Source organism: Aspergillus sclerotioniger, assembly GCF_003184525.1.
Source record: "Aspergillus sclerotioniger CBS 115572 chromosome Unknown BO94scaffold_14, whole genome shotgun sequence".
NCBI classification, from domain to species: Eukaryota; Fungi; Ascomycota; class Eurotiomycetes; order Eurotiales; family Aspergillaceae; genus Aspergillus; species Aspergillus sclerotioniger.
In genome coordinates this window covers 653407-674992 of record NW_020291004.1, presented here as the reverse complement: position 1 = coordinate 674992, position 21586 = coordinate 653407, and the positions used below count along the sequence as shown (strand labels likewise).

The following is a 21586-nucleotide window of genomic DNA, read 5'->3' as shown; positions in this document are numbered from 1 at the left end:
CTGCACGCTTAACAATCACACTAAACCCCAAACTGGGCGACGCTGGAACATTAGAGTGATGAGATGATGCATCCACGACCCATTGTCGAATCGAGCCTCTCATTGGCGAAGACGGCGAGGTCGTGTTTGGTGGGCGCCGGCGGTAGAGCTAACCAACGACCAGGATCTTCCGGCGCCAGCGACCGTCGTATGAATTAGTATTCTTCAGCTTTTACCAGCTTGGGGCTGACTGCTGACAGACCGGGTGGGGGTGACAAATCTCCGGCGTAATCAACGTGCCAATCCACTCACTAACTAATGCCCCTGCAGCCGCTTATGAATAAATGGCCCGACTGCAGAGTGGGTGGGAGAGAGAGAGAGAGTGGGAGAGTGAGGTGAGAGTGAGAGAATAGTAAGAGAGAGTGGGAGGGTCCGCCAGCCCTAGTGGCGGGGGCCGCAGTGGGAGCCTCCGGGCCTAACGGGTTGGGCCCCGGTGGGAGACTCCGGCGTCTCGCTCGATCCAGACCCTCTTCTTACTTCTTATATGCTGGATGGCAGCTGTCATCTTTCAAAATGTCCGAGAGTAAAGACGAGCATTTCAGTGAACTTGGTGTGGTCCTGTTTACACCTCCTTTTCCGTTCATCCTCAATCCTCTCCCTCTCCTATCCCTCCTCCACCTCCACCCTCACCCTCTACTATGGCTGCAGACGAGAGCCGAGAGGCTGCCGTGATGAACCCGGCCTACGACAAGGAAGAGGGCCAGCTCTCGGAAAAGTCCGCTGCCTCCAACCTGGATTCCGAAGACCAGCTGCCCGCTCCCAAGGGAGACGAAGATGCTCCCCGTGAGATCTCGGGCTGGAAATGGGTCATTGTCGTCATCGCCATCTACAGCTCCCAATTCCTCTTCGCCCTGGATAACACCATCGTCGCCAATATCCAGCCGACCATTGTGGAGGACTTCGATGCCGTGTCCAAGCTGTCCTGGATCAGTGTTGCCTTCCTCATCGGTGCCGCGTCGACCAACCTGGTTTGGGGAAAGATCTTTGCCAACTTCAACGCCAAATGGACCTACATCATCTGTATTTTCATCTTTGAAGTTGGATCCGCCGTCTGCGGTTCAGCGCCCACCATGAACGCCTTCATCGTTGGCCGTGCCATCTGTGGCTTCTCGGGAGCCGGCATGTATGTCGGACTGATGACCATGTTGGCCGTCACCACCACCATCAAAGAGCGTCCCACGTACATTGGCGGTGCGGGTTTCACCTGGGGTGTTGGCACGGTTCTGGGACCCATCATTGGTGGTGCTTTCACCGACTCGTCTGCCGGCTGGCGTTGGTCGTTCTACATCAACCTGTGCATCGGCGCTGTCTGCGCCCCTGTCTACATCTTCATGCTCCCCAACAAGGATCCTCGTCCTGGAGTCAGCTTGGGCGACCGTGCTCGTGAGATCGATTACCTGGGTGCGGTCCTGACCATTGGCGCTTTCATTTCTGGCGTCATGGCCATCTCCTTTGGCGGTGCCACTTACGCATGGGACTCGGGCAAGATTATCGGTCTCTTCTGCTGTTCGGGAGTGCTTTTCATCCTGCTGGGCATCCAGCAGGGCATTCCATTCCTCACCACCAAGGAACGCCGTCTGTTCCCCGTGGAGTTCTTGCGGAGCCGCACCATCTTGATCCTGTTCGCCATGACGGCCGCCGGTGGTACTCTCATCTTCCTCCCCGTCTACATGTGCCCACTTTACTTCCAATTCACTCGGGGCGACTCTGCCCTCCAGTCCGGTGTGCGTCTGCTGCCGTTCATTATCCTGATGATCGTGGCTGTTATCGGGAACGGTGCCATTCTTTCTGCTCACGGTCTGTACATGCCGTGGTTCCTCGCGGGCGGCATTCTCTGCCTCATCGGCAGCGCCCTGATGTACACCGTTACCGCGACGAGCTCGATCGCCAATATCTACGGATACACGGTCCTCATTGGGTTCGGCGTCGGTCTTTTCTCGCAAGCATCCTTCTCGATCGCTCAAGCCGTCGCGGAGCCTCGCATGGCGCCTTCGGCCGTCGGGTTCATCACCTGTGCGCAGATCTCGGGCTGCACCATTGCCCTGGCCATTGCCAACGCCGTGTTCCTCAACCAGAGTATCCAGGGCGTCAAGGCCATTCTTCCCAACATTGACTCCACGGAGGTGGAGCAGACCATTACCGGAACCGGGTCTCAGCTCTTCGACAACCTCACCCCGGCCGTCAAGCAGGAGGTGCTGGAGGCCATTGTGAAGGCGCTGAACAATTCCTACATCCTGTCCATGGTTGCCGGTGCATTGGTGGTTGTGTTGAGTATTTTCATGAAGCGCGAGAAGCTCTTCATTGCTGGCGGAGCTGGTGGTGTTTAAGCAATTCTGGGGGCAAAGGAAGCTAGGGGATTAGGGCAGGGCAGGACAGGAGTGGTGATGGGCTCCTGATTTCTTGCAATAGATACATTTGTTTACAATGTACTTAGAACGGGGCGAATCTCTCTTCAAAACGCTGGGTTATATATATACCAGCCATGGATCCATGAGCCATGGGATTTTTAATGTGACGAACTTTTTATGATCAACTCCTCCATCCACTGTAATCTCCCCACTTTGCTTCCTAGCAGAACTAAACACCATTCATTAATCTCAACCCTCCTCATAGCCACAAATCACCTAGACGAGACAGTGGACGCATCCAGCTCAATGCAGTCACCAGATTCCCGTAAACCACCATGCTCTCGTCAGAACGGCCAGCCCATGACTACAAGCGCTATGCAACCATGCCCAACGGTCATCATTGCCACGTTCCTGTACCATGTGGCCAGCCATGCGAGACGTGCCTCACTAGCTCTACCGCGCAAAGCCACGCTGACTGCTCGCCTTACCGCGCAACAGAAGGATGCTTAGCCTTACCGTCCAAGACCAGAGCCTCCTCAGCCCCGTTGCCATGGCTCGACCGTTGCAAGCGACTGGCCGATCTGGGGCCTTTTAGCTCAACCGCCAGAAGCTAATGCAGACTGAAGCGGGTCCACGTGGCGAGGAAGGAAATGCAGGATGGCGCATCGCCGTTTCTCGAACCCTTGGCTTGCGGCTTACCCACCAGATACGAGTGGGATGACTTGACCAGGGTGCATATCTATAGAGCCAGGGTCATGCAACCAGAGGAAGAGAGATAGACTTCTCCCTACCCAGCTCTCCGAGTCCTGGTTGACGCGATACCCCCGAATGTCAATGTCAGTGTCAACGACAACATGATTTCCTACTACGAGATTCAGGACTCCCGCCAACCGGCCACCCCCATCTCTCCCCCCACCTACCAGGCCATCAAGGGTCACGAACACACATCCTACCAACCTATCCAAGACCCCGAGAGCGCAGCCCGGTACTGGCAAGACCTATTTCGCCCCGTCGGAGCCCAACCCCAGCTCCACTCCTTCCCTCTCGACCACCAATGGCCTCGCTCAGAAACAACCATCAGGGCCCCTGAGCACCTCTTCGAAGCCGCTCTGGAATTCAGCGGCAGATACGACATTCGGTTAGACGATCTGATTTACGGGATATGGGCCTTGGTGTCCATTCGACACACGGCTGGCGGCCAACGCACCGCCATCTTCACGGTTGCTGGCCGGGATCGCTCATTTTTCGGATACGACGCAGTGAATGGTCTGGAGGGCCAGGATTTCCCCCTCGTTTTGTCCGTGCCAGAGGAGATGGATGCTCTATCGTGGATCCGTCATGTTGGAACCGTCAGCGCCAAAGCCTCGACGCATGCATACATTGGCTACAAGCAGATTCTTAAGAGGACGTCGGCAGGACACCCGCAAGTCAAGGTGTCGATTATCCAGGATGACAGTGAAGAAGAGGTCATGACAGCCGATGCCGACTTCCCCTTGGTGCTCAACTTGTCTGCCTCGTCGGGACTGAAGCTGAGCATGCGCCATAACCTGGCTGTTCCCCGGACAAACGTGCGCGTCCTTCTGGATCACTTTGCAGCCACTCTCCAACATGTGGTGGAGAACCCTCAATCCAACATCTCGGCCTTGAATATCACCTCCCCCGCCGAGAGACAGTTGATACACGAATATGGCAAAGCCGCGATCCGGGCACGCAGCGGGCTGGTGCATTCGCTGATCGAGAAACAGGCCCGGCTGAGGCCTGATGCCCACGCCATCCAGTTCGAACTGGATACCCCCATCTCCTATTCCACTCTTAATAAACGATCGAACCAGTTAGCTAGGTATCTTCGCCAATATGGAGCGTCTTATATCCCGGTGCACATGCGTACATCGGCTGACTTTATCATCGCTCTCCTCGCCATCTTGAAGGCCGGCGCTGCCTATGTGATCTTGGATCCGGATGCGCCAGCAACTCGCAAGTCCTTTATTGTTGAGGATGTCCATGCTGATTTTGTGCTGGTGGACTCGGATACTGCTGGCACGTTTCCTCGCGAACATAAGGTGAGGGATCTTCTGAGTGAGTCCATGGGCAACGATGAGAGCGACCTCGCCATCGATCAAGATGCCAACGACGTTGCCTACGTGATCTACACGTCCGGGTCTACTGGAAAACCCAAGGCAGTTTTGCTGGAGCACCAGGCCGCATACAATGGTCTTTTGGCTTTTCCCCGAATGACTGATTTGCGCCAGTTGCTCTTTTTCAACCCGGTTTTTTCGGCGGCCCAGCGATCCATCTGGGCCACTCTGAGTGTGGGTGGGTGCTTGTGTCTGGCTAGCAAGGCCAATCTTACGGTCCATATTGCACGAACGATCAACAGCATGCACATCAGCTCGGTCGACATGACCTCGACTACTGCAGCCCTGCTCTCGCCGGAGAGTGTCCCCTCTCTTCGACGCATGGTGCTGGGAGGCGAGCTGGTGAACCCGGCGGTGGTGCAAACCTGGGCACACCGTGTGGAGCTCCTCTCGTCCTACGGCCTCAGCGAATGCACCCAGCTCAACTGGCGCTACAGACTGCAGGGTGACCAGAGTTCGCGCATCATCGGACAGCCATTCGACACCACGACCTCGTATATCCTCACCCCTGGAACCACCACCCTGTCACCACTCCTCATCCCGGGAGAGCTCTGCCTTGGAGGTGCCCAGCTGGCCCGGGGATACTTGAACAACCCCGATGAAACAGGACGGCGCTTTATCCCGAACCCGTTCGGGCAGGGCAAACTCTACCGAACCGGCGATATGGCAGTTCGTCATGCGGACGGGTCGATTGAGATGATCGGACGAATTGATTTCCAGGTGAAGATCAACGGACAGCGCGTTGACCCGGCCGAGCCCAACGCGGTGATTCAATCCTTCGAGGAAGTCAAGCAGTCGGCCGTGGTTCCGGCCACGCTGGGCGGCAAGACAGCCCTGGTGGCCGTGATCGTGAGTCGCGCCGACGGCGACTGGGAATCTCTGGTCGGAAACCTTCGCTCGTACGTGGCGACCAGAGTGCCGCTTTACATGGTTCCTGGATTCTGGATTCCTATGGCTGCCCTGCCTCTCAACGCTAATGGAAAGGTCGACATGCCGGCCATTCGCAAGATCGTCGAGGATCTCGGTCAATCCGGTCAACTGATGCCCGATCGGCCGAAGCACGAGACAAACGGAGTCAGCCTGACTGATAACGAGAAGGTTATCAGGAGTGTTTGGGCAAGGTTTTTGTCTTTTTCTGAATCGGACATCTCCTCCGAGGACTCGTTCATCTCGTTGGGCGGCACATCGCTTGAGGCTATCCAGGTCGTGTCGCAACTTCAAACCGAGCATTCCTTGATCCTACGAGTTGAGGATATCATTCTTGCCCACTCATTGTCTGATGTTGCGAGCCTCATTCAACAGAAGCCCGGAGCCAAGGTGGTCAACGGTCATGCTGCCCCCTTTGCGCTGCTTCGCGAGACCCCCTCCCTGGAACGCTTCGGCATCAACCTCGCTGAAGTCGAAGATGCTTTCCCCGTCACGCCGTTCCAAGAAGCCATCATCGCCAACACGATGATGGGGGGTACTAAGTACATCTACAGTCGCTCTTACAGCTTCGCTGGACACAGCTACGATGCTGTCAGGAATGCCCTGGTGTCGTTGATGAAATCTGAATTGTTCCTTCGATCGACATTTGTCCCAGACGGGGTTTCATTCATGCAGGTGGTTCAGAAAACTGCAGACCTCCCCTGGGAGTCTTCTCAGATGGATCTGAAAGCGTACATGCAAGAACAGATCTCCAAGCCAATGCAGGCCGGCGGACTGTGGTGGAGAGCCGCTGCATTGCCAGGAAACATCCTGGTCATCACCATCCACCACGCCCTCTTCGATTACTGGTCCAGCGAGTTCCTCCCGGAGGACCTCACGTCTCTCCTTCTGGGATCAGCTCCCGCTCAGCGACCTGCTTTCAGTCGCTATGCGGAGCACCAGCAGCAACACGACGAGGTCACCATGCAGAAGTTCTGGAAGGGGTATCTTGATGGTGCGGTGCCTACTCGGCTTGGATCTCATACCGAGCACCAGACCATGGTGGCTGCTAATTTGGGTAATGATATGAAGGCCACAGCATCCAATCTCAAGGTCACTCCTAGCATGCTTCTGTATGCTGCGTGGTCTATTGTCCTCTCTCTTACCGGTTCCACGGACGACGTGGTCATGGGTGTTACGCTCTCTGGACGCGAGGCTCCCATCCCTGGCATCCTTCAGATGAGCGGTCCTACGTTGATGATTGCTCCTCTTCGGGTCAAGGTCAACAAGGCCAGCTCGTTCGAGGCTCATCTTGGGGCTGTCCAGTACAGTCTGTGGGATGTTGCCAGACATGCGCAGTATGGCCTGCGCAAAATCTTGAAAGTCAGTCGCCAGCCCAAGGATCTGTTCGATACGACGGTCAACTTCCTGATCAAAGTGGCGATGCCAACTCCACCGGGAGGATTGAAAGTCTTGCCTGAGAAGAACTACGGCACTCACGATTATATCAAGCTGGAGCTCAGCAACGACAGTTTGGATCGCATCACTCTGTCCTCGACGCTTGACCCGGCATATGCGCAAATGCTGGTCGATTCCGTCGCCGTCATCTTGCAGACAGCATCCGATGCACCACTCACCAAGCTTGGGCAATTGGAGTTGGTGCAGTCGACGGGTAGAGTAATCAGTGGACTGGAGAAAGTGGTTGATGGACCGGTGGAAGAAGTTGCACACAGCGAACCGAGGTATGCATCCAAGACCGAGGATCGGAGCTCTACCTCGACATATCAAGATAACGAACTCGGACATTCCGCGTTCCATCGGATTGCTTGCTCCTATCCATCGAGAACGGCCGTGGAAGACGCAGCTGGAAACAGCATCACCTACGCGGGCATGGCAATCAAGGTCAACCAGCTCGCCGGCTTGTTGAGAGCCAAGGGTGTGGTGCTGGAGCAGGTGGTGCCCCTTTTGCTGGAGAAATCCATCAGCACCATCGTGGCTATGCTGGGTGTGCTGGTCTCTGGGGGTGCTTTCCTGCCCCTTGGCCCTGAGAACCCTCGAGAGAGAAACCTGGGTATCATGGAGGACTCAGAAGCTAAGGTCGTGATCACGGATCGACAGAACGCGAGCTTCTTTGATGACCTGGTGTACGATGTGATTATCATCGATGCCTTGGACTGGGAGACGATGCCAATCAAGCGAGAGATTGTGCCAGAGCTCCGACCTGATAGCCTGGCCTACCTGATCTACACCTCAGGCAGCACTGGCAAGCCCAAGGGAACTCTTCTCACGCACCGGGCCCTGGCCACGGCCGTGGAGGGGATTATCGAGTCCACCAACATGGACAACTCCCACCGGATTCTGTGGGCGCTGAACTACACCTTCGATGGGTCGTTCTTCTCGCTCTTCGCGGCCCTGGCCACCGGCTGCACGCTGTGTGTTGCGCCGCAGAGCACCATCGTGGCCAACCTGGCGGGCCTGATCAACTCCATGAAGGTCACTGCTGTCTGCGTGACTCCCACCATGGCTGGTCTCTTCCATCCCGACGACGTTCCCACGCTGGAAGTCCTGGCCACCGGCGGAGAGCCCGTCACGCCTCACATGCAGACGGTCTGGGCACCACGCATCCCGGTTTTCAGCGCATACGGGCCCACGGAGGCCACGATCTGTGTGACCACCACCGCCGTCACTCCGGACATGAACCTGCGCAACATCGGCCGTCCCTATCGGAACGTCACGGCGCAGATCCTCGATCCCGACACCCTAGAACAGGTCCCATTCGGCGAAGTGGGCGAGCTCTGCGTTGCCGGACCGCAGCTGGCAAGAGGATACTTGAAGCGCCCCGATGCCACCGACAAAGTGTTCCGGAACCAGCCTGGTGGCCGGATCTACCAAACGGGCGATCTGGCGCGGTGGCTACCGACCGGCGAGATCGAGCTCTTTGGCCGCAAAGATGACCAGGTCAAGATCAATGGCTACCGGATTGAACTGGGCGAGATTGAGAGTGTCATTATGCAAACTGGGCTTTTCAACCAGTGCGCCGTTATTGCAGCCAATGTCCTCAAGAAGAAGCAGCTCGTCGCCTTTTGCTCGGCATCCGCCCCAGTCCCCGGGGAGGCCAAGATGAAGCTTCTGCCCCCGGCACAGGCGCCCAACATGGAGGAGGTCAAAGAGCAGCTGATTACGCTCCCCAAATACATGGTGCCTTCAATCTGGCTTCCTCTCTCGGACTTTCCTCTTATGGTCTCGGGCAAGATCGATCGCAAGCGCTTGCTGGCCCTGGCCGAGGGCATGGCTGACGACGAGCTGAAAGAGTATCTGCCCGCCGAAGAGGTGTCGGAGATCAGCACCGACGCTGAGCGCAAGTTGCAGCTGCTCTGGTCCAAGCTGTTCGACACTCCCGCCGAGGACATTCACGCCAACTCGACCTTTCACGCCCTGGGCGGCGATTCCATCTCTGCGTTGAACCTGGTCAGTCTCCTCCGCCAGGATGGATACAAAGTTCGCGTGAACGACATCCTGACCAGCCGCACCCTACGCGAGCAAGCCACCCTGCTGGTCGATGAATCCGAGGCTGTCGTTGCTGCTGCTGCTACGCCAGCCCCCGTGCCGGCCGTCGCCTTCCAGGCCACCGACGCCATGTACGAGCGTCTGTCCCAGATGGGCGTCTCCCGAAGCGATGTGGAGGACATTTACCCCTGCAGCCCCGGTCAGATCGAGTTCCTGACCCAAGGCAACAAGCAAGAGCAGTTCTGGCAACTGATGGCCGTTCGCAGTCTGCCAGCCGACCTCGACTTCGACCAGTGGATCTCCCTGGCCATGACTCTCACGCAAAACAGCCAGATCCTGCGTGCTCTGTATCTTTACGCCGATGACCAGCGTGACCCCCGGACCGCCGTCCAAGTGGTGCTCAAGGATCCCTCCCTCAACCTCACGTACCACACTTACCACACCGACGAAGAGAAGGAGCAGATCATCTCCGCCGACTGGGAGCAGCGCTTCGACCCCTCGAAGCCCTTTGTGCGCTACACCCTCCTCACGCACGCCTCCACGGGCACCCGCGACCTGGTCATCAAGCTCGACCACGCCTCCTACGACGGCACTCTCCTGCACATCTTCGACGACCAATTCAAAGCCCTGGCGCGCAACTCGCCACTTCCCCCTCTCACCCCCTTCAAAGACTACATCAACTACACCTCCTCCATCCCCAAACAACCCCAACTCACCTACTGGAAAAACCTCCTGCCCTCCTCCCCCTTCACCTTCCCCTCCCAACTCACCAACCCCAAACTCTCCCGCCTCGAAACCCGCCCCATCAGCAGCACCATCGGCATCGACTCCCTCGCCACCACCGCGGGCGTCACCGCACCCATCGTCTTCCAAACCGCCTTCTCCCTCCTCCTCTCGCACCTCAGCTCCTCCCACGCCGTCACCTACGACAACCTCATCACCGGCCGCAACGTGCCCCTCCCCAACCCCCAACTCATCGACGGCACCTGCGCCAACTTCCTCCCTTTCCACTCCACCATCGACCCCTCCCAACCCATCACCGATCTGCTGCAATCCACTCAGCGCGCGTTTTGGGATGCCTCGGAGAACGGCCTCGTCTCGCTCAGCGATATCTATGATGCCTTGGACATGGATCGCACTACTGCCGCGGCGAAATGTCTCTTCTGCTTCCAACCCTTTGACCCCGTTTCGGCGGGTGAGTTGGAGGATTCAATGCGGTGGATCGTCATGAAGATGAGTAAGAACAAGATGTTGTTTAATTATGCGGTGCAGTTGGAGGTGGTTAAGGCCAAGGGGAAGGGCGAGTATGTGTTGCGGTTTGCGTTTGATGAGCGGGCGTTTCAGAGTGAAGAGGTCACGAGGGCCTTGGATTGGTATGTGGGGTGCTTGGAGGGAATGGCCGGGGGTGAGGTGGTGGGGGAGCTGGGGGTGTAACTTTCTTTTTCCATTGTGTGCCTTTTGTGTTCATTCTGTCTTATATGTTTGGAAGAATTTGTGTACAGCTGGGAGGGAGTGTCTAAAGAGTTTCTGGTGTTGGTGTTGGTGTTGGCGTTGGGATACTTACATAGTACCTTACCTTTACAGGGTAGATTTCCTTTTCTCTTTGGCGTGGTTAGCGTTTGTTCTGGTTCAAGTTTGGGTTTCTTATGTTTAGATTACATACAGTATATACTAGATTGGAACATATACATGAAATCATACCCCTCAAGTACATCCTCCAAGTGACATCCCAGAGAAGTAAGACGAAACGAAAGTACTAAAGAGACTTCTCGTATCCTTGCTTTCAATAGATACCCTTTTTTCTATTAATGTCCCTATTTATCTATCTATCTATCTACCTTACCTACTACTACCACTCAATACAGACCGTTTCTTCCCACTATATTTAGAACAAGGATTTAATTGATGTGTTCTAACCAGGCCGATTCAAACAATACCAATCTATCGCAAATGAGTTATGAGAAACCAGGGTATGACTACTATTTAAGGTCTAAGGGCAAATTGATTAAACGAGGATGGAAAGTCGTATGGGGGTGGGGGGTAAGTCACTACTTACTTTGGTTTGGGTCACAAAAAGGGTAACTTAGATTCTATAGATAGGAAGTAGATGGAATGCGTTGGGATGGTTCTGGGATTTTACTTTATCTATTTATGTATGTATGTATGTATTGGGCTTTTTCGGTGATACTTTGTGTATGATTCTTGTTTTGGAATTGCTTGCTTCAGTGATACTTTACTTTACTTTGCTCTTAGTATTGGTAATTTTTGAGTATGAAGTGTATTGTCATAGAGAGTATCTTATTTTCTATCATGATCGTAAACCTAACCCCGAACATAAGAAACCATATACTATAAATAAAGAATATTCATGTATTCATAACCATTTACGCCTTCTGTCCAACAAATACAAACCGACGGACCTTCCATGCCACGCCTCCTCTTGCTTCCACAACGGCCTTATCCAACAGGTCGCGGAATACTTGGTTCTCTTCCCCGGGAACCTTGCTGATCAGTTCCCCGAACAATCCCAGGTAGTTCATCTGGTCGAGAATCAGGGTGTATGCGTCGGGGGAGAATTCATCGCGCAGGACCTGTTGAAGGCCTTGCTCGGTGAGGGTGTCGGCGAGGTGGACGGACCAGCTATTGTTTGTTAGATTATCTTAGGTTGGGGGTGGGGGAGCGATGGACTTACGTGGGTGTCTTGGATCTGAAGCGAGTGTCGATCCTCTTCATCAGGTCTTCCGAGTGTTCGGAGACAGTGGCAGGGTCACTCTTCACCAGGGGACGGTTGCCTGCGTCGTCGTTGGGTTCTTCCCATTGGAGGTAGCCGCCGGGTTCTGCGTTGGTTAGATGATATGATACGAGGATACAGGGGTAAGGGATGGGAAGCTACTCACTGACGAGCTTCATCAAGTTCTGGATCACAGGAAGAGGATCACCACCGGCTTGGAGGACAACCTGGACGAGGAGGCGAGCGTGCACGACATCGTACTTGTTGACGTACTCGGCGGGAATGTCTTGGAGAATGTTGAGGTGGCTGAGGGTGACATTACGAGGGAGGAAACCAGGGGCGGGGTATTGTTCGCTGGAGATGTCGAAACCGTGGAGTTCGGCATTGGGGTATTGGCGCTGGAGGTCCAAAAGCCAGACACTGGGCTGGTTAGTTTGGATAGGTGGTGGGAGGTGGTCGGACTCACCCCGTGCCGGTGCCAACGTCAGCTATGGAGATGTTGTCGCCGGAGAGCTTGATGGAAGGGTGGAGAAGGTATCCGATGTTCTCTTTCCAGATATAGTGCTGGAGGTTGAGGCGGGTGGAGGCGATGACATCGCGACCAAGTCTGTAGGGGTCGGAGGCGGCCATTGTGATTGAGGCGATAGATAGGATGAAAGGAAGAAACGGGATGATGCGAATAGCTGATGGTTGATGGGCTGATAGATAGAGATGAACAGAGGGTTGAATGATCTTTAAATCACTCTGAGATCAATCCACAAGATCCTGAGGCTGTTCATCCCACGTGGGTATAGATGTAGATGCGGAGGGATCCAATCAAGCGGGATACCGCAGGAGTAGCTCTCCCGCCGGCCGTTGGGGCTGCATCCTTAGCGTTGCCGCGGACAATGCTGACGATATCTCCATCCGCGCGTCTGGAACACCATCCTTCTGGCTGACACCTGCGCGCAGGAATACGAGAGGAATATGGATGGGCATGCTCATGGCCTGATATGGCCTGGATATGGCCTGACTCGAGACTCACGATGGACACAACCCGATAGTCATTCGCGACGTTTAAAAGGTCATAGCAGCTGGTTGTGAAAAAGCATCCTCAGCCAGCACACGAGCTTTCAGAGTACCGTTGATCATCACCCATCCACAAACATCTTCACGATCCCATCATCATGTCTGAAGTCACCAACTACCCCCTCATCGAAGGCATCGACATTCACAATGCCGATGCCGCACACGAAGCCAACGCTGCCTTTCTGCGCAACTTTCCCATTGACCGGAATGTCTTTCGCCTCTATGCCCGTTCAACCGGCACCTTTCTCCCCATCATGGAGACCCTCGACGCCATCCTCAACGGTGACAAGCGCACAATCCAGCTCCTGGACTACCAGCTCATCGTCCTCCGCATGACCGGTCTGATCAAAGCCGAGTACCTCTTCGGAATCAATGAGCCCATCTCCCGCATCAACGGGCTGGGAGACGAGAAGATCGAGGCCCTGCGCAAGGGACTGACGTCCAAGGAGCTGATTGCCATGGGTACATGGACGGAGCGGCAGCAGTGTATTTTGACTCTGGTGGAGGAATCGATTCGCACATACGATAACAACGAAGAAACGATCCGGTGGGCCAAGCGCATTATGTCGGATGATGAGGTCGTGGAGTGCTTCATCGTCCTGGGCTTCTATACCACGATTGCGCGCATGACGAAGGGATTGCGGGTGCAGAAGGACCCTGTCATTCCCCATTTGTCCCAGGCGATTGTGGACACTATCACGAAGAATGACAAGGAGGAGTAGTTTTTGGTTGGAAGATGAAGGATGGATGGAATGAAGTGTGGGGGACTGGATTTCTCACGAGGCTGTTTTGTTCTGTTTGCTTTCTGTTTGTTGCTGACCAAAGCGAGTATCTATCTGTATGATGTATGTATCGAGAATCGAAATCTCATATACTTGTTCACTTCAAACTAACCAGATGTTATGTCATGAATCGTCAAATATCCAGCTAGATGCCTAGGTAATCTCTTGGGATAAAGATAAGGTCGTATCACGAACAGCAGATGGTTATCCTTCCAGTCAAGTAGATACCAAAGACACTCGGAATGGTCATGTTTCTACCAGTCTAATTAGTTCTGCTATTACAAGGTCTATGTAGAGGCTCGTCAAGCATGGTTTAAGCTGAACAGTATGTAAGCATGTTGGTAATAGCACGAAACTAAACACTACTATTTTGCAGTCCTATGTGTACAAACAGTCACTCAAGGTGAAGCCACACGTGACACGCAGGGCTGCTTTTTCCCAGACATGGTCAACCTGTCAGTGTGTTTCTCAACAATATCTAACACATACAATTTTGCAACCATCGACCATGTTAACATTCTTGCAGACGTTATACGCCCCGCTGCTCTACACCTTCAAGCTCGTTTCCTATCCAATAGATGTCGTGTTGGGCTTCCTAGGTAGAGCATGGGGAGCAACTTGGAAACTATTCGGATATGACACCAAGGTCATGGACCAAGATCCTCTTCTAACTTATCGGACTGTGAGTATCAGTTGACCCCCTTCACCCTAGAGATGTGAACTCATGAGTGCCAACGCAGGCCGAATTTCCACCTGACGCATTCAATGTACCGGACTATCCTCCTAACACCACTGTCATCTCTTGCCATGGATACTACCCACCAGGGGTTAGTAAAGTCATTGGCCGTGGTGGTTGGTGCTACATCGGCCTCATCGACGACTCGACCGTCCTCAAATACCCAAAAATTCCCGGGGAAGGCGACAACATCAAAGTCGAAGCCCAAATTCTCAATATCCTTGGATACCATCCCCGGATCATCAAGTCCCACGGGCTGACTGATCACGGTCTCGTACTGCAGTATGCTCTCAAGGGAAATCTCGACGAGTACATCACACACAACCCAGATGTTTCTGTTGAGCAGAGACCACATTGGTGCAAACAGACCGCCGAAGCAGTCAGTTATATCCATGAAAAGAATGTTATGCACTGTGATATGGGTCCTCGGAACTTGTTGCTCGATGATGATCTTGACATCTTACTTGCGGACTTTCAGGGGGTGTTGAAATCAGCCGACGGCAGAATATTACTTGACGGGTTATCTTGGGAGTATCCTAAATACTATTGTCCCCGGGCACATTGCGACTACATTGATGTCAAGACTGATGTTTTTGCTCTCGGTTTTGTAATATATTCCATTATTATGGGCCATGAGGTCTTTCCGGAATTGAACAGCTGGGAGCACGATGAAGAGATCGAAGCTCGCTTTGCCAACGGGCAGTTTCCTACAGACAGACACCCGTGTTTCGAAATTACAGAAAAATGCTGGAAACAGTTGTATGAGTCTGCTGGCGATGTTGTTGCTGATTTATCTCAGATACAGCTATCAGATTGAATGAAGGGGGATCTGAGAGAACTAACGGCTTGGTCGATTAGATCACATCACCCCTCTGCTCACTCTGCCTCTCTTATTATTCTATCTTTTTTTGCCGCTCCATCAGCAGAAAACACCAGATATTGGTACGTTCAATATCAACATCTCGGCCAGATTCCGATTCTCCTAAGGATCATCCCACAGTACTGATCCTTGTATCCTCCACAGTTTGGCCTACCGCAGGGCGGGAGAGGGTCGCGATGGATGTCCGTATGCTTAGGTTGCGCAGTGCAGCTTTGGAACTTGAGAACATAGATGAGTCGGGTACGGGAGAGGTCGACCTGAGCCTTGTGAAAATCTGTATTTCTTTTTTCTTAGGGTCTACGGATGGTGTACTTAAAGATCAATCCTCACCTTGGATTTACTCAAAACGGTCGTGGGTAGGTAGTGTGGTCAGTTGGTCCGAAGACCAATAGTGAAGAACATCTGGGAAAGTGGCCTTTTGAGCCCCAAGTGAATGGCCATCCCTGTATTCCAAGCATAGTTGTAAAAAATAACTACTCCCTAATTAATGCCGTTAACTCACGTAATACTACTCGACAATGCACAGGGAGCAATAAATCCAATTACGGACCTAATTCTATGTTGGCGGCAAGCAGGGTCCTCGATTTTCTGAAAGACATAAGACTGAATCACATAGCATCATATAGGTGGGGGCCGTCGATTGTTATCAAGCATCCAGTCATAGATCTTATACCTCTCCCGTTGTTCACTTGTAATTGTGTCCTCTGTGTCCTTGTACTGAACCTCAAGCCAGGCTTGCCATGGCCAGTTAATCCATTCAGGAAAGAAACCCTGATGACCGTAAAAGGCATTCCATCTGAGTAAAGGACTAATTGCAACACCAGGAAAATATCGATTTTCTTCCCTGCTGTCAGAAGGGAAGCGAGATCTTCCAATGACCGACATTCCCAGGTCGATGATAACTATTCTCAGTTTTCCCGAGTTATGTCGTTTGACCACGACATTCCGTGGACGTAAGTTTAGATGGCGAACATCTTTGGCGTAAATTGAAGACTCCCCGGCAACTATCTGTTTCATGATCTCCTGACGCTCTTCGCGTGGGAATGTTTCGGGTTTGAGGCTATCCATAGATGGACCATCGACTCGCTCAATCAGAATTAATCGTACCAGGCGAAAACGCTCACCAATATTTATCCTCAAAGTGTAGGATCCAAAAAACCGAGGAATAACAACGCCGTGTAGGGCTGAGAGATGCATGTACGCGGCGCATTCATGCGTATACTGATAATCCGTTCCAAAGAAAGGGTATTCCTCAAAGTCGTCATATAATGGGTCGTAGAATTTGGCGACCATGTCCTGATCATTTGGTATATGTGGAGAAGAGGAGCTATTCATGCATCTGACAACGAATACCTGGGATGTCTTTTCGTGACCGACTTGGAGTTCCTGAATTAACTTGATGGATATGGAGTCGCTACCGTCTGAGCCGGGCAGTGGGGGTTCTGGAGACATAGCTCTGTGGGAGATAGGTCCAAACGGGCGTGACTGGTGAGCTCACTTTTGGGTATTGGGGGCGGAGGAATGTGGGACTGGATGGTTATTGAGTTGTTGAGGCAGTAGGGGAATGACTTGTAGTGATGAAATTCCATGGTGGAAAGAAGGTGGGTGCTGTTGATGGGAGAAAGAAGGGATGGTAGGGGACGGCGTTGTGTAGATCATTCAGTCCACGTGAATTAGATTTGGCGGCATTAGTCATAATTACCTGAGTGATTACCCTAATTTTCTGGAAGCAAATTAAGGTAGATTCAGAAAAGGTATATCGCTGGCACCTAGTAAGTTAAATAAGGACCAGCCCTCCTGGATTAGTATTGACATTGTACTCAGAATGCTTAATCTTCATGTCCAAATTGTGTTTATCTACATTCTAGTCCGTATGGCCAGTATAGTATCTGGTGAGCCCGGTACTCCGGCCGGGTGACACAGCCTACCTGCTGATCCATGGGCGAATTGGTAAAGCTATTCCCCTAGGATAGCACCCATCTGTGGATACCAAAAGAAGTATTGGTCCCACTACGAAGCGCTATTCGCGGTTCGTCAGCCCTGGTCTGGCAGATGACGGGGATCGACAGGGGATATTGCGATTCAATTAGTTGATCTAAATGTTGATAAGGCTAGGAATTCAGTTTGAGTATACCAAACTAGATAGTAGCTCTGCTTTCCTTGTATCAATGTGTCAGCCATGTGGCTAGGAACGGTAGTGTTGTCTATAATATAAGAGCGAAAGCCGTTTGTTTCAGTGGGTATTTCCGATGTTGTCATTAAGGGAGGCGCTACAGCCACACCGGCATACTATAACCACACTTTCTGCTTACTCCACCTACTATATTAGGCTTACTTTTCATAGGCAGCAGGATCTTTACTGCTCGAAGGTATATATCTGAGAAACTATATTTATGCTTAAGGTTTCAAGAATGTTGAAGACTACTGACTAACTTGTTTGTTCATATTTAAAGCATTACATGAGATGCTATATAAAGTCTTTCTTACAGACCTAATTAAAGCCTTATTTGGGTCTTATTTGAGACCTTATGTCAAGCCCTATATGAAGTCTTCTGTAAGGCCCTATATAAATTCCTGCGTGAGGTGCTGCGTGAAGCCCTGTGTGAAGCATTGCATGAAGCGCTGTATAACTTGAAATCTTAAATAAGGCTCTGTGTAAGCTCCTGCATGAGATACTACTAATAATATATAATAGAATAGCCTACATAGTAGCTCCATTGTACAGATTGAGTAGGAGGATGTGTGGTTGTACCCTGGCCGGTGAGGCTGTAGCGCCTCCTATCATTGTCAGATGTTATATCAAGAGGCTCTGTCTAATCGGGTAATCACAGACCAGTCAATTCTAAGACTATATATTGCCCAAAACATGCAACACCCGCGAGTGCCTCGAAATCCAGTCCTCTTCCCGAAAATCATCCAACCCATCCACGTTCATATCTGCCAGAGCCCGGTCCCATGCGTCTTGGGTCGAGGCCTCCCATAACGCATGGTTTTCCGGAAGCGGGAACTGCAATTCATCGGCAGTTAGCAGTATGCTGCTCATAGAAACACCATCCACGGTCTCGCTTATTGCAGTAGAGCCATATATCGTTGTGCACACTTTGTACAGGGCGATGTTGAATCGTTTCACTTCTTCAATACTAACCAACATATATTGAGCAATAGCAGGTTCCTGATACTGCCGCAGGATGCGAGGATAGTAAAACATTCCCCGGTTGCGGCAGCTTTGGATAAGAGACTTGAGCAGTAGCTCGGTGTCAGTACGGAGCACGGAGGGCTTTAGATCCAGGCCAAGAGAGCCATGGGTTTTGTATATCAGGGAGAAGATAATATGTAATAAGATAGCCTGGTAGATGGGTATGGGCCACGACCCCGAATGAGGTATAAGTGAATCGGTGGCCGCATCCCACTTCTCCTGTAGACCGTGTTAGTGACTGGTGTATAGATTGCAAGATAGCACTATTTCTCCCACACCTTTTGCTGAAGGATCGCCGAGTTGAGCTGCTCATGCAGCTCGACGGCCGCACACCGCGCGCTCCTTTCGCCACTAGCCCATAAGCCAAGCACGACCATAGACTGGACTAACATGGGAATCTCATGGCGCACTCGAAATGTTCCTCGATGAACGAACGGCCAATGTGGGTGGAACAATTCGAAGAACAACTTGACAAATTGTTCTTCCTTGGACACTGTAGGCCGCGGGCTCACTGACCGTCGGGGTTCGGGCGCCGGGGAGTCCTCGCCCTCCCTGAGGGAGCAGCGGATGCCTCGATGCTGACACTCCGTACAAACTGGCTTTCCTTCGCACCGAGCCTTAATGGCCCGACAGTTGGCACAAGCTCGTCGGGCTCGATGGACGGGCTCATTCAGTTGATGCTTCACTCGCAGATGCCGACGAAGTGTGTCACTAAGGCGCGTTATTAATCGACAGAACAACAATCATGCACTTGCGCGCCCGCAAGCTGTGTTTTCGGTGTATACTTTCGTCCGAATTCCTGGCCACAGATTGAACATGGGAATGTGCGATCCTGGATATGTTTGGCTTCATGGCGGCGAAGGTGCTCTTTACGCCGGTAGCGGGCATCACAATTGGGGAAGCGACATACGAACTCCCCCAGCGGATCATTCCTGGTCAATTTATTCATGGCGGATGAAGGATCCATCACTCCGCGGACCGGGTAGGATAAGGTGGGAGGCGTGACGAGGACGGGGGGGATGCCCCGGACATGGTGAGGGATGGAAGAGTATACTGTGTAGAGGGCTGCCAAAGTTATGTAATGGCTGGCAGGTGGGCGCGCGCCTGGGTGGGATGATCCGACACTAGTCATTTAACAGCTGCAGCACCCTGCCTCGTGTCCACTTGACTGCTTGAAGGATAGTGTGTGATTTAGTCGACTTCGAGAACCACTAAACTAATACCACCGAAGTGCAGAACAATCTTCCCTAACTGCCATGGCTCATAAACTGGGGCAAGCGCGCACTGAATCCTGGTGCCTTACTAGTCTTACCGCACACGCTGGTCCAGCTCTCAGACCTTCCAGCTCTTTAATTTCGACGAATCGCGCTTGAACGCGAAGCTGAGGCTGCGCTCTAGACCATCCTGCCGATCGGGCTGCGCCACGGAAATGTCCCAGTCCATGTCGTCTGAGTATCTCTCCAGCGAAGACCCACCCAGCTCACCTCTGCTGCGCCCTAGGCGCTGGACCTTAGACTTGCGGATCCCATAACCCGGACCCATGATGTTCCCCAGATCAATCCGCCTGCTCTCTCGCATGCCGAAATAAAGACCGGCAACAACCAATATTACCACGCTGAGGCTCACCGGCAGACCAATGTATAGTGCTAACTTATTAAAAGGCGTGCGTGGAGGAGGTATGCGATGCTCCACTGGCTTAGGGTGGAGGAAGACTGTTGGACCCTGTCGGGCACTTGCCCGCTTGTCGGACACGGCGTCTAACTCGATGATATATAGGGTCAACGGATTTCGCTGCTTTCCCTGCAGCCATGCCTGATGCATATGAATGTGGGTATATCCGTAGCTGTTGTCTGTCTTGTCGGATGTAAATGCCGAATCGCCTTTTGTGGAGTGGGGGTATCTCAGCTCGATGGTGATCGTGGCATTCAAGGGATAGAAGTCCGCATCCCATGTAATGTAGTACGTCCCACCCACAGTCACATTCGCACCATCTTCTGGGAGACAGAATGGCCGGAAAGGGCCGCGAGGGTCAGTGCAGACAGGGAAATCACCCGGTGGTACTGTAGGGGTATAGGACCGCAGGTTCGATGTGGTTGTGTGATCCGGGGACTCGTTGTTCCAAGTTGTCACTGTTGGAGGCCCGCAAGGCTAAGTCAGACAAGATTGTACTCCTACCTGATCACCAGTACTCTCGGGAGCCCTCACCGTGAATATTCGTATCATTCTCATTAAAGATGGCGCCAACGTTCCCAGCAAACAGGGTAGTTGCCGCGGTTATCATGAGTAGAAACCAGGAGCTGAGGCTCCGCCAGGGGTGGATCATCTTCAGGATAGCTGCGATGCAATGTATATCGGGCGACAGAATATCCTTGACGTTATACACTATATATTCAGTAAAGGACCTATAGGTAGTACTGCACCTGTCGATGACATGCGGATAAGGCCGTGTATTTTAGTCATTGCGAGGACTGCAGTTGGTTGCTGCCGGTGATGCAGCAGGACGATACCGGGGAAGGTGCGATGATGGCTTGGAAGTGTTACCGTCCAGGAAACAGCAACCACGGCCGGTGAATTGTTTCTTCGTAAAGGTCACGCGTCTATCCAGTGCTACCAGTTCATCGAGGGTCATGCCACAGTATATTCCTTTTTCTTCTCGCTAACTTGCTCAGGCTTCGCAATAAAGACACCCCATTTTCTCTGACCGAATTCATCGCCGCAGTTCCAGACACAAAACCAACACAGTAAGTGAGGGAAGCTGTCTGGATGATGGCTCCACCGTTCCATTGGATTGCCCGGCGGCATCATTGTCACTGTCAACAAAACCATTGTGACCATCGCCACCTGGTGGTCAGTACCACGGATCCTCTTCAGCTTCATCCTCCAACACAAACCCACATTACAGACACCGTGCGCAGCCGCCAGTCAACGAGATTCAATACTTTGAGCAGCTGAGGCCCCGGGGTGCACCATGGGTGGTTCCAGAAGGGCGGAATCCCCGCTCCCGCGGCCGCTGGATCTCCGGCCTGCCATTTAGAGTTAGGCCACCTGTCGCGGACGCTTACGCCTATCGTGGCTGTTTCAACTCGACCTTCATCCCAAGTGCCTGTCCTCCCCTGCTGCCTGCTGTCCGTACTTTGGCTCTTGGAAAATCTCTTTTTTCTCTCCAAAGCGCGCCTGTTCATTCAATAACAGCCCAGGTTGGTGTTTTCCTTGTTTCCATCCGCCGGATGGAATAGATCTCCCGACCCCTGTACTGAC

General features: G+C 52.7%; 8 protein-coding genes across 8 annotated transcripts; 4 read left to right on the top strand and 4 right to left on the bottom strand.

Moving 5' to 3' along the window:
• Positions 1-536: 536 nt before the first annotated feature.
• BO94DRAFT_535370 (putative MFS drug efflux transporter) lies at positions 537-2549 on the top strand. The gene has a single exon (XM_025611764.1). The coding sequence runs from the start codon at positions 678-680 to the stop codon at positions 2364-2366; it is 1689 nt and encodes a 562-aa protein (XP_025467466.1). The 5' UTR covers positions 537-677; the 3' UTR covers positions 2367-2549.
• A 692-nt stretch (positions 2550-3241) lies between these two features.
• On the top strand, positions 3242-10824 carry nrps7 (putative nonribosomal peptide synthase; the record flags this gene model as incomplete). Its single annotated transcript, XM_025614539.1, has 2 exons — positions 3242-10348; positions 10801-10824. The coding sequence occupies 2 exons, from the start codon at positions 3242-3244 to the stop codon at positions 10822-10824; spliced, it is 7131 nt and encodes a 2376-aa protein (XP_025467465.1).
• A 543-nt stretch (positions 10825-11367) lies between these two features.
• On the bottom strand, positions 11368-12296 carry BO94DRAFT_448369 (methyltransferase; the record flags this gene model as incomplete). The annotated part of the gene is made up of 4 exons (XM_025607529.1): positions 11368-11575; positions 11628-11772; positions 11833-12086; positions 12133-12296. Coding segments are annotated over 4 exons (771 nt in total), but the record flags the coding sequence as incomplete, so codon positions are not given.
• A 316-nt stretch (positions 12297-12612) lies between these two features.
• BO94DRAFT_535368 (uncharacterized protein) lies at positions 12613-13573 on the top strand. The gene has a single exon (XM_025611763.1). It carries the CDS (start codon positions 12833-12835, stop codon positions 13454-13456), a length of 624 nt encoding a protein of 207 aa, XP_025467463.1. The 5' UTR covers positions 12613-12832; the 3' UTR covers positions 13457-13573.
• A 737-nt stretch (positions 13574-14310) lies between these two features.
• On the top strand, positions 14311-15076 carry BO94DRAFT_596518 (kinase-like protein; the record flags this gene model as incomplete). Its single annotated transcript, XM_025616258.1, has 1 exon — positions 14311-15076. A coding segment is annotated over one exon (759 nt), but the record flags the coding sequence as incomplete, so codon positions are not given.
• Positions 15077-15629: 553 nt separating this feature from the next.
• On the bottom strand, positions 15630-16736 carry BO94DRAFT_535367 (uncharacterized protein). Its single transcript, XM_025611762.1, has one exon. It carries the CDS (start codon positions 16582-16584, stop codon positions 15751-15753), a length of 834 nt encoding a protein of 277 aa, XP_025467461.1. The 5' UTR covers positions 16585-16736; the 3' UTR covers positions 15630-15750.
• A 1138-nt stretch (positions 16737-17874) lies between these two features.
• On the bottom strand, positions 17875-19429 carry BO94DRAFT_517074 (C2H2 type zinc finger domain protein). The gene is made up of 3 exons (XM_025609980.1): positions 19114-19429; positions 18607-19039; positions 17875-18547 (listed from the first exon to the last, which is right to left on the bottom strand). Exons 1-3 carry the CDS (start codon positions 19293-19295, stop codon positions 17981-17983), a joined length of 1182 nt encoding a protein of 393 aa, XP_025467460.1. The 5' UTR covers positions 19296-19429; the 3' UTR covers positions 17875-17980.
• A 131-nt stretch (positions 19430-19560) lies between these two features.
• Positions 19561-20668, bottom strand: BO94DRAFT_72969 (DUF4448 domain-containing protein). Its single transcript, XM_025617627.1, has 2 exons — positions 20534-20668; positions 19561-20476 (listed from the first exon to the last, which is right to left on the bottom strand). The coding sequence occupies exons 1-2, from the start codon at positions 20555-20557 to the stop codon at positions 19661-19663; spliced, it is 840 nt and encodes a 279-aa protein (XP_025467459.1). The 5' UTR covers positions 20558-20668; the 3' UTR covers positions 19561-19660.
• Positions 20669-21586: the final 918 nt, after the last annotated feature.

Bases quoted from the DNA above. Each gene is read 5' to 3' on its own strand.
- BO94DRAFT_535367 (XM_025611762.1), bottom strand. From the start codon at position 16,584: ATGTCTCCAGAACCCCCACTGCCCGGCTCAGACGGTAGCGACTCCATA.
- BO94DRAFT_535370 (XM_025611764.1), top strand. From the start codon at position 678: ATGGCTGCAGACGAGAGCCGAGAGGCTGCCGTGATGAACCCGGCCTAC.
- BO94DRAFT_517074 (XM_025609980.1), bottom strand. From the start codon at position 19,295: ATGGATCCTTCATCCGCCATGAATAAATTGACCAGGAATGATCCGCTG. The intron at 19,040-19,113 runs GTATACACCGAA...AACGCGCCTTAG, and splicing joins GGCCAGGAATTCGGACGAAA to TGACACACTTCGTCGGCATC. The intron at 18,548-18,606 runs GTGTGGGAGAAA...CACGGTCTACAG, and splicing joins CGGCGATCCTTCAGCAAAAG to GAGAAGTGGGATGCGGCCAC.
- BO94DRAFT_535368 (XM_025611763.1), top strand. From the start codon at position 12,833: ATGTCTGAAGTCACCAACTACCCCCTCATCGAAGGCATCGACATTCAC.
- BO94DRAFT_72969 (XM_025617627.1), bottom strand. From the start codon at position 20,557: ATGAGAATGATACGAATATTCACG. The intron at 20,477-20,533 runs GTGAGGGCTCCC...TGTCTGACTTAG, and splicing joins GAATGATACGAATATTCACG to CCTTGCGGGCCTCCAACAGT.